The 22,028-nt window shown below is 42.4% G+C and overlaps 1 protein-coding gene across 1 annotated transcript in view; it reads right to left on the bottom strand.

Annotated features, from left to right (window-relative positions):
- LOC142969641 (partitioning defective 3 homolog B-like) overlaps positions 1–22,028 on the bottom strand; it is a 171,639-nt gene that overhangs the window by 113,429 nt on the left and 36,182 nt on the right. The window contains exons 4-11 of the mRNA XM_076109639.1: positions 21,501–21,595; positions 14,323–14,393; positions 9,208–9,291; positions 8,092–8,217; positions 3,736–4,006; positions 2,878–2,986; positions 1,518–1,657; positions 1,209–1,337 (exon numbers count right to left, since the gene is read on the bottom strand). Of these exons, the coding sequence (XP_075965754.1) occupies positions 1,209–1,337; positions 1,518–1,657; positions 2,878–2,986; positions 3,736–4,006; positions 8,092–8,217; positions 9,208–9,291; positions 14,323–14,393; positions 21,501–21,595 (1,025 nt within the window). The remainder of the gene's footprint in view (positions 1–1,208; positions 1,338–1,517; positions 1,658–2,877; positions 2,987–3,735; positions 4,007–8,091; positions 8,218–9,207; positions 9,292–14,322; positions 14,394–21,500; positions 21,596–22,028) is intronic.

The raw sequence follows: 22,028 nt of genomic DNA, 5'->3' as shown, positions 1-22,028 counted from the left end.
GGGTCGAGTGCACGCGCGTGTGTGTGCGCGTGCATGTGTGTGACTTCCTGGCAGCCATTGAGGAAACATCGGTCGATAAGAGCGGAAAGACACACAAAGGGGAAAGAGGCCCAAAAAGCAACATGAAAAGAGTGAAATACATTGAGAGGTGGGGAAAAACAAACCAAAGACATGAGTGATGGGTTGAGAGGAGACGGAACCAAATGAAAAATGGTTACTCTGCTTGTGCAGGCGTGGCTACACACAGCAAAGTGATGCCTCACATTAGTAGGGAAAAGTGAAAGTCAACACCCAAACAGCTGTGATGACAGTACGGATATGATAGAAAGCAGTGGTTCCCAAACTCAGTGGCACCCCTTCTAACGATGTTTGTCTTTATTTGTCATGGAACTCCCGATATAACGTGCGTATGTACGCTATACATGCAACCACAAGCCTTAATGTCAGCTGCTTTGAAATAACCTAGCATAAAATGTATTTAACGTACAGTGAATGTCGCTGATTTTTTCAATGTGGTTAACTGTTATTAAAACCCCACAGTAACTGTATAATGATGTGATAAATCTTGCACCCCAGGGAGCCGTGGCATCTACTTTGGGAACCACTGCCTGAGAGAATAACATCTTTAAGGAAAGGGGGATAAAGAGCTTAATTAGCACCTGGGCATGCATAGTAATGGATCATGCAGAGTCAGATTGGAAGTAAAAGGATGGAAAAATAGAACGAAGAAGAATAAAATAAGTGTTTATTAATCAAAACAGTGTTGAAATTCAGCAGAAACAATGTGCCAAGGAAAGACTGGCAGAAAATGTTACCACAATCAACATAAAGCTTCACAATGGGCTCATTTGATTCAATCAGAATAGAGTTATATAAAACTAAGTATTACATGATTGCTTTGTAAGAGAGAACATCTCATTATTCAAAAACAATTCCTCAATTACATGTGGGTTCAATGTCTAAAACAAGAAGGCTTCCTATAGGCTGCTGGGCTGAGCATCTTCCAGGCAAGCCTGTTGATTGGACCAAAACATGGCAAAATTAAAAGGAGCTGAAAAGAGAGCGGTAATTTGAACGAGTGAAAAAACTGGTGATGTAGCTGTGGGCCGTCTGCCTTGTCAGAAGAATGAAAAAGAAACCCGACCTGCAAATCGACTCGAACATGGTGTTTCATTGGCTGAGGATACAGCGTTGTGATTGGTTCTTACCATCTCTCGGGGCAGGAACATGTCTTCCTGCCGTAGGACCACCAGAGACACGCTCTCTCCCTGCCGCGTCCTGCGCAGCATGGACACCAGCTCCTCCTGGCCCACACCTGTGATATCCACACCGTTGACCTGCAGAGACACCACCATTAGCAGCGGAACTACCATGTTTCCTCGCCTCCACTACACTAACCTCCTCAGTTCTAACTTTGTCTTCAATGCACATCACATCTTAGGTAGAAGAACAACACAGGCATATGTCGTTATTTTTAAATGACTGCATGAATGTTACAACAGTCATCTGCTCTGTACCTCAAGTATGCGGTCTCCAGACTGCAGGCGTCCATCTTTGACAGCGGCTCCTCGCGCCAGAATGTTTTTGACGAGAATAGGACCGGGGCCGTGGACTGAAGAATCTCTGGTTACTACGGTAAAGCCAAGACCTTCTGAGCCTAGACACACACACACACACACACACACACACACACAAAGACATGTGAGAAAGAATAGAGAGGTGAGGTACAATATGCAAGCAGAAGTAACACTCCTGTATCGACACACAAATATCCATAGCTGTTTACTCCCGGCCTCTATATTTGTCTTTCACAGGCTTTGAGAGTGAAAAAAGAATCTCCTATCCATCCTCCCACACACACATCCTGAAGTACACCTGAAAACTTCAACACATTGTTGTTGACTCAGCTCCTGACTACATATTGTAAGTATTATAACTTAAAGCCTTTGGAGATGTTTTTGGTGTGTGTGTGTGTGTGTGTGTGTGCGTGTCGCTTTAAACCCTTTAGCTATTGCTGGTGCTGGAGTATCTGCAGGTGTGAAGGTTTTAAAGATGGGTTCAGGTGTGGGGCAGAGAGGGGGGAATGAAATTGAGAAAGAGACGAGGAAAAGCAAAGAAGAAGAATGAGTGTAACACAGCGGAAACATGGAGCGAATGTTCCGGAAAGAGACGCGATGAAGATTAAAATAGTAATCAGTGAAAAGCACGTGCGCGCACACACACACACACACACACATTAAAACGAGCATGAAAGCGCTCACAAACATGCATGCATGTACAAAAAAAAAAAAAGACCACACACGGACGGTCAGAGACTAGTTGTGTGTTTTATAGACCTCATTTGGTCTGGTCTCTTTAGCAGAGCCAAGTCAGCAGTTTGGTCCAGTATGAATTCATATCAGCAGAAATGAACAGATCAATAAAGACTTAATAGACCCTGAAGAGAGGGAATCAGGAAGATGGAGAGAGGAAGGGTGAGAGGAGGGAGAGCCGGCCAGAGAACAGAGAAAGGAAGCTTCATAGAAAAAAAAGCATAATGCTGGACGAACAGCAGCAGAAATAAAGTGGGTGAATAATATACTTTCAGAAAACGGTAGGAAATAAAGAGGGTCAATGACGTACTTTCAGAAAGCTTCTGAGGGACTGTGTGAGTAAAGTGAAACAAATATATAGAGATAACACGGACAGATGTGACTAGAAACTGTGTTTTAGTTCTACCTGAATCTCTAAAACAGATCTTAGACAGTACTGACATCATGGCGGGACATTTCACACCTTTGGGCGATCCAAGTAACGACAAAATAGTCTCCAAAAATAACTCGTATACTAGTATCGATACACTATATCTATCCCTATGTGTAGCCAAGTGTTGCTCACCTTTCTTGAGATCGATCCTCAGCCTTCGTCCTCCTCTCTTATTGGTCACCAGGCTGGAGAGGGCAGGACTTTTCTTGAGGAGGGGGCTCTCACTCCTCCCCTTGGGTGTCTAGGCGGAGAATGTGGAGCATTAAAGTACATTTTAAAGCACTAAAACACATTAAAAAGTACGGCTACAAGAGAAGATTAACATTAACATTTTAAATGCCCCATTTGCCCCATTTTTTACATTCTACTTCTGGAACTTCTGGACTCTGTGAGGTTCTTCTTTTCATAAGACATTGAAACAAACTTTGAGTGAGGTTATATTTGCTAATAGCTTATCACGCACAAGTGACAACCTAGAAGTCATTTTCAATGTCATGTAGGCGTTGTGCAGATATTAAAGACAAAAACGGATGATATATAAAAATTGAAAATGACGGCTCGTATAATGTCATCGACTTAAACCTGAACATTATGTATGAATAAATACTGTGCCAGAAGTTTATGAAACCTCGCTCCAATGTCGTCACTGCAGAATCACAGATGAACAGATTTGTTTTCCAATAAAATAAAGTGATAATCATCTGTTGCTAAGTAACTGTTTCCACCGCGGCAGCTGTTTTTAGAAATGTCAGCCGTGTCACCATGGTGATACTGACGGCACAATTGCATGTGTTTGAATCGGAAAGACTTGATAGCTCTGAGAAAAGAGACAACCCAACATAATGTGGCTGTACAGTAGATACAGTATGTGCAGAGAGTAACAAGAACTTAAAATCATGATAACTTCAAATAACTTTAGATTTGAGTTCATAAAAACCTCCAAGTTGTTGGAAGGAGGAAGGCTGGGAAAATCTATGCAGAGCAACTCACATTAACAGCAGCTTCCGTAGAGGCAGCTCCCTCGGCCAATCGCGTGGGTGGATTCTCAGGGGGCTTGAACGCGGGCTTGAACGCGGGCTTGGCTTTGACGGGTGGAGGTGGCTCTTTGGCCTTGGCGACCCGGGGGCTGCTGTCGGGACCGGCGCTGTTGCCCAAAAGCTGACCAATCAGACTCTTCTCATAGCGTTCTCTGTTGACGGAGGGAACTACTTCCAAGCGGACAACCGGGGAGCGCATTGCCTGACGGAACACTTCCTGGGCTCTGAGAGAGAGAGAGAGAGAGAGAGGAAGAGAGAGAGAGAGAGAGGTGAGTGATTGGTGGACAGGAAGAGAGGAAACAGTATTAAAAAAAGATTTGCTCAACAAGTGGCAGGAGTTTTAAATAAAGTTTGTGTATACGTGTAGTGTATATGACACGCATGTACCATTAAAACTAATAATTACATACAGTTATCAATCTCTAACAAGCAAGTTAATTATCAAAAGGATATATAACCCACTTAAGAGAAAAATAATAATTAAATATTCATGGTATGAATCTTTTAACGAATGATTGGTAATAAAAAAAATCCAGTTAATTGCTTATTATTATAAATGAGGTGTCGGTTTTTCAAAAATTGTAATTCACCATAACATATGTTGGGCTCATATATCTTTATTAAACTGATTGTGTTTGATTGTCAAATCCAAGACCGATGAGGATCACTGTAACTAACGACTACTTTTAAAATGACTCCAATTGATTATCTAGTCTCTTAAATGACAGAAATAATGAAACATGTTAAATTTACAAAGATATGAAACACAGAACAGCAGTGAATCCTCGTGTTTGATAGGCTAACATCCGGCCGTCGACTTCCTCTAACCACATGTCAGAATGTCTGTTTTTCTTCTTTTAAAACTTGGATGTGAAACTATTTATGCGTTGTGATGCAAGACAGAGTCGAGAGAAAAGTGATAATAAAGAAAAAACATCAAATCAAATCAAATTAGCTGTCGCTAAATAAATAAAACATGGATGTAAGATTGGGATATATGATCATTTGTTAACTGTAGTTAACAAACCACTTGTCAGTGGTTTTCTCTGGTGGGTCACTGGGCCTGTCCCTGTGTACGAGATGAACTGCAGGCTGAACTGAACAGGAGATGCAACACAGAACAATGGCACCTGTGCAGCAGGACATGATAATCTCATAATCTACAGGAGAGATCATTTTGCAGAGAATTAGTTCATATCAGATTATACTAAGTAAATTAGGGGGACCGTTGTGTCAGAGGGGATTGGCACAAACCATCATTCACCTCAGATAACCGACAGAGAAAATCCGGTTTATTTAAATTCTATTGGATTACGCTCCTATTATTTCCCGCCTCGATTATTATTAGATGCATAATGACCATTAAGTTTCTGTAACTGGAGACTACGGTATGTTTAGAAAGCCATGTAGGAAGAATATACTCGTTGAAACTTTAAATACATTATACAAGCGGTAATAATACTTTAAAATGTTATATTAATATAACAGGAAGACTTGTGGGGATACATCTGGTGAGGAAATTTCCCTACAAAGCTCAATCAATCAATCGATGCATCATAACAGGAAATACATTTTTTGTATGTAAAGTATATTAACGAGTCCGACCAATTGAATTTGCCTTGTATATATTGTGCATTGTAGATATTGTCATTCAGCACTGTTCCAATTGAATGTACCTGCAAGTCTGACTTACACTTTTCTTGTTTACTTAAGCTACACTTGCGGACATGAAACTGTATCTTGGGTGTCTAAGAGGTGGAGAAAACAGAAGCTCAATTGTACCTTAATGCACCAAACTCCATGAGGAGACAAACTGTACAGTGAATGATTAATGCAGAGGTCAAAATGACTCGTTTGTGAACACAAATAATCAGTGATCAGAGTACTGACTCATTGATATCATTCCGTATGTAAATCCATTACAAATGAATCTGTGAATAATGCACCACGTGAGAAGGGTTCCTAAGTGTGTGTTTAAGGATTTACATACTGAAACCACTTAACACACTAGGCTGTCTAATCAAGTGCTGGTGATGCGCCACACCTTGCTGAATGACACTTTGTAGGGATTCTCACTGTAATAAGACAACAATACAGTGCAATGAAACTAGATGTGAACGCTGTGTGTGTTGCTGTGTATGTAGGGTCCATTGTGCACAGATATTATCATCATTGTTCCTGATTGGACAATGTGTGGAGGCCCATTTGTGTAAAAGAGATATTCTAATCAAGCAGGCTACGTCAACACAGTCGCCAAGCTGGGACAATGGAGGCGTGTGTGTGTGTGTGTGTGTGTGTGGACCTAGCACTCATAGGGATCAGTGGACTTTCAGTGGCCTACTTAAACATATTTCCCTGGACCAAGCTCCACATCTCAATACACCTGCCATGACAAGACAATACTGGCAAGAGTGTGAGTGCGTGTGTGTGTGTGTGTGTGTGTGTGTAAGATCACACTCAAAAAGTGTGTGTTAAGAGAAGGCCTGGCTGCATCACATACAAAAATGAAGCACTAGTTGCTTCATTCATATTGAAATGTGTCTTCAATTGTTCACATGCATATGGATATGTGCTTTAAGTTGAGTGTGTACAGGCCAAAGACGATGACAGAGGTGTGTGTGTGTGTGTGTGTGTGTGTTAGAGACCCTTTCTTTGAACAATAGGTGCAAACCCCTCCGGTGATAATCCATTTACCTACACTACAGCATGAAAACACCTCTCATATAATCTTATTACCACCCTGAATGCTGGACAAGGACTAGTGTGTGGACGGTACAGACATTGTAATGTGCTGTAATCATTATAACATCCGCATCAGGCCTTGTAACCTGTGTGTCAGATCGTTTTTACAGGTGTGTCTTTTGTCATTTAAATGCCCTATAATCACGTTACATCCTCAAATACTCTCGTGTTAATGTGCTTCAGGGGTACAGTAAGCAAACCACTTTGAAACATCTGGTCTCCAATGAATCTGGAACAAATCTTTCCTCAGAAGAATGACGTGAACACACACACACACACACACACACACACACACACACACACACACACACACACACACACACACACACACACACACACACACACACACACACACACACACACACACACACACACACACACACACACACACACACACACACACACACACACACACACACGAATTTGGAAGCGAGACTCTCCAAACATCTGCCAAGTGTCTTTTCTGTTGTTCTCTGTGATGGCAGAGCAACAGCGATATAAACCCTCTGACAATGGAAAGGGAAACAAGACACAGACGGGCCAGAACAGACTTCAAAAGGTTTTACACATGAAATGCATCTCCTCATAAATACACTGAGGGCTCCGTGTTTTTTCCTTCAGATAATGTTATGTAAGGGACATGTCTTTTTATTCAATGTTTTATTTACTTGTATTTAAATTAAAAAGAACACATTTGCATTCTAACAGCTCAACTGGTTCACCGACAGCAAAAAAGTCTGAGTCCTGCAGCGGGTCGAGTACCGTTGTGTAAATAGGTAAAATAGGTATGTAAAATTCCTGTGAACGGGTGAAAATGAAGAAAAGGCGGGCGGTGAGCGGGTGAGAACTAAAATATATATATTTTTTTTTTCGTAGAAATCTGAAATATTTTTTTTTTAATTAATTATCAAGCATAACCAGTGGAATCTGTCGCCATCCCCGACGCCGAAATGAAGCGCACTCAGCGCCACCGGTGAAAAGAGACTTTTCTGGACCTGGATTTGTGATTCTAGAACAAAAGACCCAGCTCGACCACGGGGAAAAAATGAAAGCACTCGATAGGGAGTGACTTTATAGAGGCCTGTCAATCAATCACTTGTCTCATTCGACTTTATTGAATTTGGGTGGAGACAGTCAAAAACCCGAGAGACAAATGTGTCAAAATGAGGGCAAATAAAACCAAAATGTGCTGAATGTCTATAGGCACAACTGAAGCTCTTTTTGTTTTTTCATTCTGTTTTGTTTGTTTTCGACTTGGGTGGAACCTAAAATCATTGATTGAACATATACTGTAATGGTGTGAATATTACATTAATGTTATATTGTAATGAACTGTATATTGTAGTGATCAAAAATGAACTGTTTCTGATCACATAAGAATATATTTGTATTTATATTATTCAGAAAATTCCAGCACTATGTTATAGAAATATTAGGCATTATTTGTTTTGTGCTCTCACCCTCTTGGGACGTGCGTTTGCAGCGATCAGACTCACCTCAGTGGCATTACTTCACCCTTTAGACCCAACACACACACACACACACACACACACAGCGCTGCACTCACTGGCTGAATGTCTTGTCCATGAGGTCGGTGCCGTTGATCATCACGATGCACTCGTCCTCTTGAAACAAGCCCTCCTTTCGTGAGCGACTCTCCTCCTCTACGCCGCGGACGTACAGGCCCAGAGACCTGACAGGAGAGCGAGCAATGAGAGGAAGGGGGGTTAAGGTATGTTCCCATCACTACCACGCATACACAAGCACACACACACTTTGTTAGTGACTTTCAGCGTGTGTCCCTTATGTATCTGATGGGATACAGTCCACAGGGAGCGTCCATATGGTGCATTTAGACACGGCTATGTCAGACAGACACACTAACCGTCTGCTCATGTCTCGCTGTGGATCAGTGTAACAACATGACAGACAAGCACACACATAATTAAAACATAAAGGCGTGCAGACATGTGGATTAACCAATGATAAAAGGACAGATTCACATTGACAGGCAGCCAGTGAGATGGCAGCATAGACTGACTGTTTCACAGCCCTCTGTCCTTAACATCAACCTCTGCCTCACCAAAAGGCATCTCTCCAAAGCCCAGGTGTTGACACCGACACTCGGAAGACCTCAGCTGGCAGAGGATGAAACTAGGTTAAGAGGTGAACGGGATGATGGTCAATGGCGGAACGAGATGGAGGAGGTGTTGGGGGAAAAAGGGAGGAGTGGGCAGGAAAGAACAGAGAGAGGGGGGGGGGGGGGGGGGGGGGGGGTATTGAAGGAGGAGATTGGCAGGGTCAGGTGAGTCATGAGAACAGCCATAAAAGCTCATCCTGCTTTCCTTTAGGAAATCCCCATCCACTGTCTGACTGTCACACACCCAAAGAAAAGCCCTGCATAGCGGTGCAATTTTTCTTCTTTTTCCAGTGTGTGTGTGTGTGTGTGTGTGTGTGTGTGTGTGTGTGTTTGTCATGTGTGTGCACTGTAGCCCCTGGGTCGAAAATTCCTTACAAATGCAGAACAAGATTATTATGAGAACAACTCTGGGACACGCCATAGCTGGTAGACAGACAATACTTTCTGAGGTTAAAGGGATGATTTAGAGTTTATATAGATGGGTATCTCTTTAGTATAGATGAATTTTGTGTGTGTGTGTTTGTCTGCGTGCACACAACCTACCGTCCACTGAGTGATGAGCTGTAAGGAACCACATGAATTCCCAGGGGACTGTCCTCTCCCAGGATCTCCACTGTTCTAGTCAGGCTACTCGCGCATACAGTAGAACCCACAAACAAACACACACACACACACACACACACACACACACACACACACACACACACACACACACACACACACACACACACACACACACACACACACACACACACACACACACACACACACACACACACACACACACACACACCAAGAAAATCAAATCAGTGGGAGAAAAACAACAGATGTAATATTAGCATACTAAAATACAACACAGGTACAAGTTCTGTCAGAGTAAAATAAAGGGAAGCTTTGACTTCTGTTCTCTACGTAATGATTACCCAGCCAGGGTCCAAACTGTGACACACTCTAACATTAACTCTTAAACACACAACACAAACGTGAGAACGTCTGATCGGTCCTTTCTCACACACACACATATGTACGAGCCATGAAACATGATGAGGAGACGGCGGGGGGGGGGGGGGGGGGGGGGGGGGTAACACAGAGAAGGTAAGGTCTCAAACACAAACACATGCAGACACCAGAATAAAAACACTCTCCTGAGGAACAGTTTGAAAAGTGCCATCCAAGAGTGACATCACTTCCATGGATGTGTTCATTGTGCTATAAATACTTTTTTTTGTGTGTCAAGGACTTAAGCCGTGTCGGCCGTTAGAGAAAAGGATGCCGACTCTCTATTCAAAGTCAACAGAGCTGCAGACGGCTCTGTGTGGGTTCATGTTTGCCAAAACTTTTTTTGAGCCATTCATCTCTACGGGTTTCTTCCTCTCTTTCAATCTCTCAACGTCTGTGTCTCGTTTGGATTATTCAAGTGTGTCTGCTTTACATTCCGTCTGTGTTTTAATGTGTGTGCGTGCTGAAGTCTTTGTTTGTTTGATTAGTTTATCTATCAGAGCACAGCCATTAATCCTCCCCTGACCTTCTCCATGCTCCCTGTGTGGCTTTTTCTCTCAGTGAGTTTGTCTGAACTTAGTTTTGTACTCTGTAGTTCTACCCTCCTCTCTCTCTCTCTAGCATCCATCCATCCCTAAACCCCATGAACTGATAGCAGTACAGTTGCTGATGAACTCCAGGGAGGGTGGTTGATGATGGTGGGTGGCAACAGGGGAGAGATGCAAAGTGCAAAAAAAACAAGTTCTCCCTCTCTTGTCGTCTCTCTCTCTCTTCCCCTCACACATCTGAGTTAATCCAGACAAAAGGAAACACGGGACTGCACGAGAGCGGAAGGCCAGGGCAGAGGGAGGAAAGATGGATGAGGGAGAGTGACAGGCAAGGATGGAGGGAGAAGAAAAAGAGGGAGGTTATTAGCAGAGACGAAAGGAGAAAGGGACGAAAGAATGGTGGCAGTGAATAAGTAACAAAAAGATGAACAGGTTTGGAGTTTACAGAATGCTCACACTGGAAAGGTTTTCGGAAAAACACCTTGCTTTGTTTAACTTGCAGTTGGACTAATGTGCAATGGCGGACGTATTGTATAACTTGCTGTTAGAATGAACAGGAAATGTGTCGATTGCTGTTTTACTATATAGATTTGTATGGAGCACGCTGTACACCGTTAGTATGGAGTATGGATTTGGGACACAGCACAAGATTCCAAAGATACGCTCTGAGGCTGCCCGGTGCTTTGAGCTAAATGCTAATGTCAGCATGCTAATGGTACCCATGACTGTCTGTACCAATTCATATGCGGATAGAAAGAGAAGGCTGAGGAACAAACCAGTGAGGGGGAAAAAGAGGGAAGAGAAGGTAAGAAGCGAGGGAGGTCTGGAAGCAAGATATAGTGAAACGAAGGGAGGATGAGGCACTGAATTAATGAGACAAGGCTAATGAATAGCATTAATATGAGAGGAAAAATAGCATCCACTCCTCCCTCTATGCTTTCCTGTTGTGGTGCCTCTGATCTCGAACACACACGCACGCACACACACACACACACACACACACACGCACAGACAAGCACTTGAGATCCATTTGCGTTTCCTTTTTTATTTTTTGTTTGAGATGTATGACAGGCTGCTGCACTGCAAAAAAAAGGAAATGAAGTAGGGGTGAGAGAGAGACAAAATGGGTGAGACTTGAGAAAAAAAAAGAGAGAGGGAGAGAGCAAGAGACAGAGAAAGAGAAAGAGAGCCTAGCACACACAGAGAGATGAAGAGAGCAGGTGCTCTCTTCATCCACCTGCCACTTCACTGATCCTCGCTATGAAAGAGCAGAAATAACACAAAAAAAGGAGGATGTGCATTACCAAAGCACTCTCTTCCTCTCACTGCATTTCACCCTCTCAACCTTCTTCTTATTTGTCATCTCCCTTTCTCTCTCTCGCCTTTTCTCTCTAAGCTGGTCTTCAAAGTGCATAGTGCCAACGATGTGGGGAGTAAAGGGAATGCAAAACAGGGAAAAATGCACTGCTCAGGGTTAATATAGGCAAACACAGAAATAAAAGACATTTTATTTGTTGATGAATGATTGAGTACACAGTAATTAACTAATAATAATCACGTGGATGTCTAATGTTTTAAATGGTGTTTGTAAAAAAGTGAGAGTATAAAGAGTATCTTGTGTTCCGTCGATGAATCATAGTGTCGCATTAATATTCTCCGTTAACCCTGTAAATCCTCCATCACATCCCGTTCGTCTCGTGCATCCAGTGAAACCTATTTTACCTTTTCACCTCCTGGCTTCTGAAGCACCTCCCATACGGAGCCTTAGTTCACAAAGGAACATCGCATGATGGCGACGCTATTTCAATAAACCAATTTACAGTAAATCTGTTTCCCCGTATAAAAAGCACACTTTGATTCACAGGTAATGAGTTTTCCAGTGACCGCCCTGTGTGGTGAAAATTACGAGGAGCCATTACTGTTTTTATAGGTGTAGCATCTCACACACACACATACACACACACACACACACACACACACACACACACATATTCAGTCATTCAACGCATGTTTGGCTGTTCTAATATTTATGGCTGCATTCCTCCTCTCATTTTGGACTTTTTTGCAATTTCAAGGATCGTTTCCCAGCGACTACAAAAACCATTACATCACTTTTACATTACTCACAGCTGAGATGGTTTGTGCAAAAAAAACAAAAAAATGAAGCAAATGTGTGCGTCTTAAGTAATGACCTTTATATCCACTGCATTGAACTGTCTAGTGCCGTATGACTCCATATTCTCTGATTCACTTCTATGCAGATGTTCACATTAAGTTATTTTAATCAGAATTAGTTTCGCATCATGAATGCTGGTGACAGGTAGCATCACGCTAACGCAATGTCAGAATGCTATCGTGACATAACTCAACAGAAAGATGAGAAAATGTCTGTTATTGCCCACCCACACCTTATAGGGAAATCGCCTGTATGTAGTGATGAATATGAGGTTATACGAGTGTGTGTGTGTGTGTGTGTGTGTGTGATCTAATCTCTGTGCTCTGCGGTGGCAGCTTGTTGCTATGGAGAGAGGCTGAAACAGGCTGAGGTCACACATTATTCTCTCTCATAAGTCTCTCTCTCCCTACATGTCCGCTCTACAGGTTAACTACATAATATTTTCTTGTAGTATTTACGAGTTAACTGTGGATTAAATGCCCAAACTGACCTGTTTGAAAATAAACACACTTCCCATTAAGGGAGGTCAATGTCGTCACGACAGAGCGATGACGTAACGGCCATTTGCTCAGATTTACAGCTGACCCGTTCATTGCCTCGGGGTTTGTATGAGTCGTGCTATTGCAAAGGTTGACCGAGGATTGGTTGTGTGGACACATCGGGTTTGTATGTTTATTAGAGGACAGCTCTTTTGGTTTTCGCTCCGAGAGAGACCTTCGAGTAACGACAAGTAAATGAGAAAAAATGAAATTACATTTAGTTTTTTTCCCTGTAGGCAGGGCCACTAACGGAAAATCTGTGTGTTAGGACTTTTTGATATGTATTCTGTGACGTGGTTGGACATCACAACAGCGTCCAGCAATGACATGAACACACAACTCACACAATTGGACACTAAAAATAATTCCGCAGAAATTTATTATATACTGCGACGCCACATCCTCACTCATCGTGGTGAACACGTTCCACACTTTGCGTGTGTCAAAGAAAAAACAACAGAATGAAAAATTGAATTCCCAAGGGGATTAATAAAGTTGTCATAATTTGGTTTTGAAAAATTCGCCTCAGTTTTATTGCATTATTCTCAGGCAAAGACTGAATACAAATAATTGCTTTTTTTTATGAAATATAAGATCAGGCTACAATATTAAGATGAAGAAAAACATTACACAGCAAAGGCAACGTGTTCGTTGAAAGGGTGTATCATGGGGGGGGGGGGGTCGTCTTAAGCTAAGCTAAGACTGCGCTAACATGAAAAAGGAATATTAATGGGTTGGTACTACACATCATACATCTTAACCTAAGTAAAGCCTTCTTCGTAAACAGATTCATAGGGGCCTATATTGTTCTCTATGTTTGTAACTATCTCTCCTCCCTCTGTAAGACTGTGTGAGCCTGCACCCACTACAACACACACACACACACACACACACACACACACACACACGCATACATGCTTACAAGGCCCAAAGGAGACAGAGGGCATTCTGCACCCGCACCACTTCATTAAGCAGCCCTCATTAGTGTATGCATGTGTGTTCTGTGTTCAGTCGCGTCTGCCTTTACATTTATTTTAAAAAAAAACAGTTGCAAGTGTGTTTATAGCAGTTTCTTTTTGAGGCCATGTGTGTATGGGAGGCAGTCTACACAAGTTGTCGTGCTTTGTGTGAATGTGTGTGTGTGTGTGTGTGGGTGTGACCCTGACCCTGTTTTTGCAGTCTTTTGTAGTGGGCTAATGATGGGGCTTCTGTACACTAACTATATCTGCAAAAGGCCTTGATCTGGATGAGGATACAGTTTTAATGAAGGGAAAGTAGGACACAAACACACAACACACGAACATCAGTAAACAAGCATGCAACGTGCAAAAGCTATCCTCACAATTACGTAACATAGACAGGTGCACTGCAGTGCAGGAGTTACAGACACACTGACCTGCCGTTGAAGGTGAGTTTGCCTTGGAGTCGGTCGACCCCGGCCTGCCTCTCCACAGCGGGACCGGCTGCCTGCAGAGAAAACACACAGAGCGTCTTCCTGTTAGTCAGTGAGAGACGACTAAAAGAGCAAAACAAGCTCCAACGGCACATTGGATCCGTCTAAAAGGGGAAGACGTCATGGCTGGACAAAAGACAAATGGGAGATGAAGGGAACTGTGAGAGACATGCTAGATGGATTAACCCTCTCCAATAAACATAAAGCTGTAAATGAGTGACATTAAAGAACCCGTGTTTTGATTTTGGCTTGTAATGCACCGCACCCAACATGAAAGTCTCTGCAATTTGAAAGACAAGGGAACGCATAAAGGGAATGAATGAATTGATGAGTGAAGTGATGATTGAGGGAGCTGCTAAATTGACGGATGGATGATGTACAAATAGCAATTAATATGTGAAGGCAAGAAGACAGTGTTGCCAAGCAGTGATAAATAACAATGTCACTTGGCATGGCAACCGAGAAAAGAGAGAGAGGTGAGAAAGAGTAAACGTGAGCCAAGGGAGCTGTAATAATTACTTAATACACTGACACAGGGCTTGCATGACCTGTGTGTGTGTGTGTGTGACGTGTGTTTATGTTAGAGACACAGGGAGGTGAGCTCCACAGGGACGAGGTAAAGGGATGATTAATCATCTGAAACTCAACGTGTCACAGTGTCTGTGCGCGCACTGAGCGCATACATGAGATTCTGCAACAAGCTATCGCTGCTCCATACGTCTGGGAGTTAACACCGTATCATGAATGTCTGCTCAGTTCACTGCAAGCAGTCACAACAGACCTGCAACAAAATGACACCTCGCGAGAGCATGAAACACGTTTGGACATTTAGCTGATGTGTTTCAGTTTTTTTAGACAGTATGAAGGAGAAGTATTGATTTAATTGGTCTGTAGAGACCCAACGTCCTGATGTCACCTCTAGGCCAGCTGCTGTTCCGCTCGCTTCTGTATTTCAAAGGCTTTATCCATTTAAAACGTCAAACGGGTCCCCGTGGTTAATTATTCATATTCTGAGATAAATAGGAATCGCTCGCGAATACAAATCAACAATTATTTAAACGAAAAACTACAGCTCCATTGAAATGTTACCAGTCCTGATCATTGTATCACAATATCTGGCAAAAAATAATGAGGATCAGCATTTAATCCTAACTGCGTACGCGTCTGCATGTTTATATGTGCACGTGGAGTTCTTGAGTTCAGGCGTGCACGTGTTTGCTTGGGCATATGCGGACAAACACACGCAGGTCAATAAGGCTCAATGATAGCGGTCGGCACTAATGGACTCTTAACATGACCTCTCACCTCTGACCTCTCACCGGATCGCCATGTGACCTGCACCACCTGTCAGAGAGCGGGAGAGGGAAGGAAGGAGAGAAAGAGCCGACGGATGAGTGACGGAGAGGAAATGTCAGAGAGCTGAAGAGATTCGGGTCGGGTCGAGAAACAACAGCTGTAGAGGTGAAGAAAGGGATGAAGACAGCGGCTGGTGAGAGGAGTTAGATGAAGGTGAGACGAGAGCCGGCAGTGAATGACAGACTGCAGATACTGTAACCATATGTTTGGGGTTTGGTGGCTTGGAAATCAATTAGTCTGGCCTAGCTGCGGATGCTGTCATGTGAGCCTAATTACTAAGAGGATGACAGGTAACATTAATTACCCTAACCTCTTTGTCATAACAATAGCCACTCATAAATTAATTGGAAAGTCTTTGGTGCTTAATTGTACGTCTCATTTAATAACTGCACGTAGATATAGTCTCCCTCTCTCTCTGTGGAAGAGCGACGCATTAATTAAACAGAACAGAACTGTAGGCTACTTATCAAAGGGTAATTTAGAACAAGTACATGAATGTGAACAAACAAATGGGTCTCATTATTCATGTTAACTTTGAAATATTATAGATTTATTCCTATTTAGAGGTATCTGTATTGTTTTTGCTTGGAGAATAAAATCTTAAGACTTTCTCTAAGTTACTTATTTAATCATACTACGTTATCTATAACTAGTAACTAACTAACTAGTTATCTGAGCACTAACAATTACACGTACCAACAAGCAGCGAATACCACAATCATTGCTGTTATTCTAATCCATTAGCTCAATTACATCTCTTTTTTTCCCCCCAATATTACCAAAATGATAGTATACGTAATAAATATGTTTCAAGATTGATCAGCACTCATCATTACTTTCAGGAATTATTAATAATACTGCATCAAAATGTAAAGTCCACACACAGCCCCATAAAGAAAAGTATGGATAAGCGTAGGAATAACTATTGAAAGACCTGAAAAAAAATCTAAACCATACGTATTAAATGACAAAGATGTATAGAAATATTTCGAGGACAACTGCAGTGAAAAAGATGAATAGATTAGTGTGCGGACCTTGGGACAGATCAATCGATACTCGTGAGCATTAGCGGCTCTCTAAAAACTGGAGGATAGAGACGCAGGATTTCCATTCTAACTCAATGATGGATAATCCTACCTTGAATAACTATGCGTATATTAAATGGGCCGCGAGCATTTAGTATTCTCGGTCCAATCTAATAATTGCTTGAAAGCGGATAAAAAGAGTGAACTATTAGTGATATTGCTAATTACTGAATAACCAATCAACGTAAGTGTTCCCTGAAAACGCTCCCAGAGTGAGTAGGATAAATTCATTGTAATGCATGCTGGAAAGTTTGTGCTTACGTGTTGTATATGGTATACGTTTATAAATGTGTGTGTGTGTGTGTGTGTGTGTGTGTGTGTGTGACAGTGATAAACTAAGGTAATCTATCTTGCAGTATGTCTTTGGGGACGTGGCTGATAAATTGAAGTGAATGTGTTTTGATAAATACCACGTCAGAGACGTCTGAACCAGGAAATAAACAAAAATAGCAACATTCATTTTTTTACTAAATAAATCTAGAAATAAATAAGTTTATTTGTGTAGAACAACAATGGCTAAAACTCTGTGTGGGTCTTTAGTTTAAGGGCAAAGGACACAACGACAATGTGTCATACTTTGCTTTTAGTTGTTTTGCTTTTTGTTCTAATGAAGGTTATATCAGAAGCATGACATTTACTTTCTTCAAGTATCATTAGTGCAAAGTGTACCTGATTCATGAACATAAGTGCAGTTCTCTAACTGTACACATACAGTAGGCATTGGGGAAAGCACAACGAGTAACCGGAAAGGTGCAAACACAAAAGAGCAGACACATTCACGTGAAAACCAAGCACACACACACACACACACACACGCACACACACACACACACACACACACACACGCACACACACGCAAACTAAAGCGCTTCACTGACCAACGTCCATGTGCAAACACACCCAGGTGGAGCACGATAAATAAGTGCCACACTGCCTTATTAGTCCCAGTAGTATTCTAGGTAAGAACAGATACTCCCAGCCTTATTAACAAGTGTGTGCATGTGTGTGTGTGTGTGTGTGTGTGTGTGTGTGTGTGTGTGTGAGAAAGACAGGAGACGGAAAGACGGAGTGATTTCGAGGCTTACTGTACTCATTTGTGCGTGGCATTTAGAACGGAAGAGCTGCACCAGTAAATCTTTCTGGATAGAAATGAAATAAAGCAAGGCGACATAAGAGTAGGAGAAGAGAAGAAAGATGGAGAATTACTGCTGGAAGAGTACTTTCTTCCCCTCATCGCTCTCGCCGAAAGGCCAAGTGACAATTTGAACAATTACCCGGAGCCATTACCTCCCTCTGAACCTGGCTGGTTGAGCAGAGACAGACCTATGAGTGAGTGACTGAGGGACAGCGAAGGAGACAAAGTAAAGACAGTGACTGAGAAAATGACATATGAGGAAGAGGAGCAAGTGAAACAGAGAGAATTATTTTATTCAAAGTAGTCACGAAATAAATGACTGCAAAATGAACCCCGACACTAAGCAGAGGGGTCTTGAATCGCCTTGTTTATTTCGGAATAACGGCCAGCTGTGCATTATCTCACTTAGTACAGTACTTACAAAAAATAAAATCCATAATTTGAGACACAATATTGACTTTAAAATGGTTTTATAGTTTTGAAATTATTACAGTATTCAACAAAGTGGTGTAAAACAAATCTCCATACACTTATGGGTCCATGTTTTCGGTAGTAACAGATTTGTGGTTGACTCTAATTCGGATGGTAAGTTTTTGTATTTAACAAATTGGTCCAAGTTGAAATGAGCTCACAAGTGGAGGCGTGAGCAGGAAGGATCTGATCTCAGCCTTGAGGTCTCTCGTCAGTAGCAGATTTTTTTTTTTAAAAAGGGGGAAATGACTTCCTGACGCATGTTTGAGTTATTTCTTTACGAGGCACAAACATCTGCATAGCCCGATCACAAACCGCAAACAAGTCCATAATGAGTTTGTAAAGTTATAGGGACTGGAAATGCATTTGTTCTGACTATCTAAACGTGGGACACGATGTGGGAGATGATTAACAGCTTGCTAGAATGTTTCATTAAAGAAGCGGACCACCACAGCTGTAATGCTATGTGTAAAATGAGACAGGGAACCTGAGGAGCTAGCATGAACTGTAATAAAGAGAGAGTCCACAGCTGGCGTGGTTGAGGTCATGCAGGCACACCGACGTATAAAACACCCAGACGCACACGGTCCGGACAGGCCTGCCGTGTAATTGACACGCAGTAATATTTCATATTGACGGGCGCAGGAGTGATGGCGTGCAGCGTAAACGGAGCGAAGATGTAAGGAATGGTAGGTGGGCTCACAACAACCTGATCTACATTCCTGAGCTTTGCATTACACCGGGTAAATAAAACTAAATAGATTAGCGCTGGCAGTTTAATATTTATTCGTGGCGAGTGCATCCAGGTGTCATTTCTGCTGAACTATGTGTCATGTCGCTGTAGGTTGTAAATCAGAAGAGATTGCTGGTCTTGTTTTTCTGGTGGATCATCATAAGACAATACCGTCAGTGCGGTTGGGCTAAATATTAGAGTGTCATGAACACTCAATGGACTTCTCTCTCTGTTCGTCCCTATGCAGCCCTTACATCTTCCTCATAAACAGCCTCATCTACCTCTGGTACTTTTTCCACCTCAGTGAGGTTCAGACTGGGAGACCGGCCACCTCTGAGAACCAATCACATTCCCCAAAAGAACTGAACCTCGCAAACAGCTTATTCTACGGGGAATACGGCGGGGTTTAAAAGAAGGGATGTTTGTCCAGTGAGGAGTCCCGCGGGAGGAGGACTCACCACTCAGGAGTCCAATCAGGCAAGGAGGCCTTTAACCGGTGAACTTGAGGGATTTATTGTGTCCAAGTATCTACAGGGACATGAAACCGTAACTATCGTAACAGAACCGTGTACTCGTCAGGCAATGTGTGTCTGTGTGCACGACTCTCTAGTGTAGCTGAATTACTGAGAAGCTGTCAAAAATATGGAAGGTATCGTAAAGGGGTGGAAGAGGAGGACAGAGGGGGGAAGAGGAGAGAGGTTGGTGTATTTCTTTCACACAGCAGACAGAAAAACATCCGTGGACGATAAGCATCTAATAAACTTATCTCCAACCTCCTATCAGATATGAAAGAGTAGAATCAGAAGAAGGAATAGGAAGAGACATGAATACACAGATGGAGGAACGTTATGGCAAAGGACAGAATCAGATTAGATATGAAGTGAAGCAACTGGCTCCACTGTTAGAGAGGAAATAGGAGATGTCTTATCTTCAGAAAGGAGAAAATGGAGAAAATGGAGCAAAAGGTTAAACATCAGGCCCTCGGGTCAAAATGATGAAGCACGTTTGGAAGCTGGATTTAAATTATTAACGTTGACACTGGACCAAGATGTTGAAAAAGTGTAACGAAGGAGGAGAGAAGGGGGAGGAAGGAGCAGATGAGAAAGTGTGTGCCCTCTACCCTTTGGAACGAGAGAGAGAGAAGGGATGAAAAGAGAGAAAAGAATGGAGAGAGTCATCCGTCTTTGTTAGAGGAGTGTGATGTGACAAAGCGTGTCTGGATTAGAGAGAACATGAGGACACCACAGGCACCACTCACCCCCCCCGACCTGTTAACTCATATATTACCTACACACAGGAACACACTGCGGCCATGTGTCGCAATTCACCAAACGGAGGACAAAAGTTACTTCTTACCTGTTTTATCAGTACTAACACTGGATTCAACTTTTAACTGGTTGGTTGAGATAAAACGTATGTATTTACATTTTTATATTATGTAGGTATGAGATGTATAGGCTATAATAAAACAGAGCAGTGAACCAAGCCACAAGATAATTTAATTACTTTCCACCTGATATCTGTGGAATTACTCTGAATGCTTCTCTGAATAAAACATCCTCCCCAAAGACAAATCTGTACACTTGATGTACGGTGTATAAGTGAAGCTTTCCTAGATACAGAACAAGGCCCGACTAAGGTTTCAGACATTTCTTAAATTACTTTTGGTACGGTTGGACTTCGTGAGGCACCTTTTATTTATGTCTCTTTGGTCTTTATTGATTCTTTTGCGGTCATTCCAATAGAAGATACTTTTATCGGTAGTAAAACGTTAAGTATGAAAGACGATATGAACAACGTGCTACGCTCTGAGCATGACCAGCTGTGGTGTACTTCTGGATGAAAGGCCATGGGGTCATTAAAATCAAAGTGTTTACCCCCTTGGGAGTATTAATGTGCTTAGCAGTCTTCATGGCGATCTGCGTATTAGATTACGATAGCACAGTAGCGTCCGTGAGAATCCATAACGCTGAATCGATATCTTACAAAAGCCGATGAACCTTTAAGAAAAGGAAAGCTGACCAGAAGACACAAATCAGTTTGTCTTTTACACACAAAAGACAACACACTGGGCGGTAAACAAATACATGATGACCCTTTTGCACTGCTTAGTAAACAGAAGAGTCTCTTGTTGACATGAGTGGAAAGTTTATGGGATGTCCAGCATAAAGGTTTACTCTCTGGGGAGAATGAGCTAATTTCACTGCAATGTGTCAATTCGATTCTTCAAGTCATTCGGAAGTGAGGCCATGCTGTTCCGAGTGGAACGAAAGAAGTAAAAATATATATAAACGGCGGGTTACAAACTGCATCTTTTTGTCTCAGTGGTTGAGGGTCTTACCATCCCGACGGCCTCCTGATTGAGGGAGGGTCCGGTCTCTGTCGGCTGGGGGCTGAGGGCTGAGTCACTGCTGCTTCTCACCAACAGGGGGGTGTCTGGAAGAAAACACAAGGACACAAACACGTCTCATATGTGCAGGGAGCTTTGAGTGGTTTCTTTCTACTCAGGCGGAGGTGGATACCTGAAGATCAGTGACACGGTGACAATGTTTACTCTTCAAAAGTTCTTCTCTAACAGTGACACAAATCCACAACATCTACAACATGATGCTGAAGTGAGAATAGTGGAAGTCTGCATCTGCACTGCTTTACAATATTCACACACACACACACACGCACACGCACACACACACACACACACACACACACACACAAACAACTACCTTAAAAAAAGCTTATGCTATTTTGATTGAGTCATAGTTCAGCTAAATTCCAGTCTAATAATAATCTGTTAGATGACAAGATAGAGACCCGGAGCTCGTCATGCCTCGCTACAGAGACGAGTTTCTTTACGAGTGTCAAAGCACGA

The sequence above is a fragment of the Anarhichas minor genome, unplaced genomic scaffold, assembly GCF_050575085.1.
Source record: "Anarhichas minor isolate MPS153535 unplaced genomic scaffold, ASM5057508v1 ptg000004l, whole genome shotgun sequence".
In the NCBI taxonomy this organism is placed as follows: Eukaryota; Metazoa; Chordata; class Actinopteri; order Perciformes; family Anarhichadidae; genus Anarhichas; species Anarhichas minor.
The sequence above is the reverse complement of the archived record's forward strand: the minus strand, read 5'-3'. Positions and strand labels throughout refer to the sequence as shown.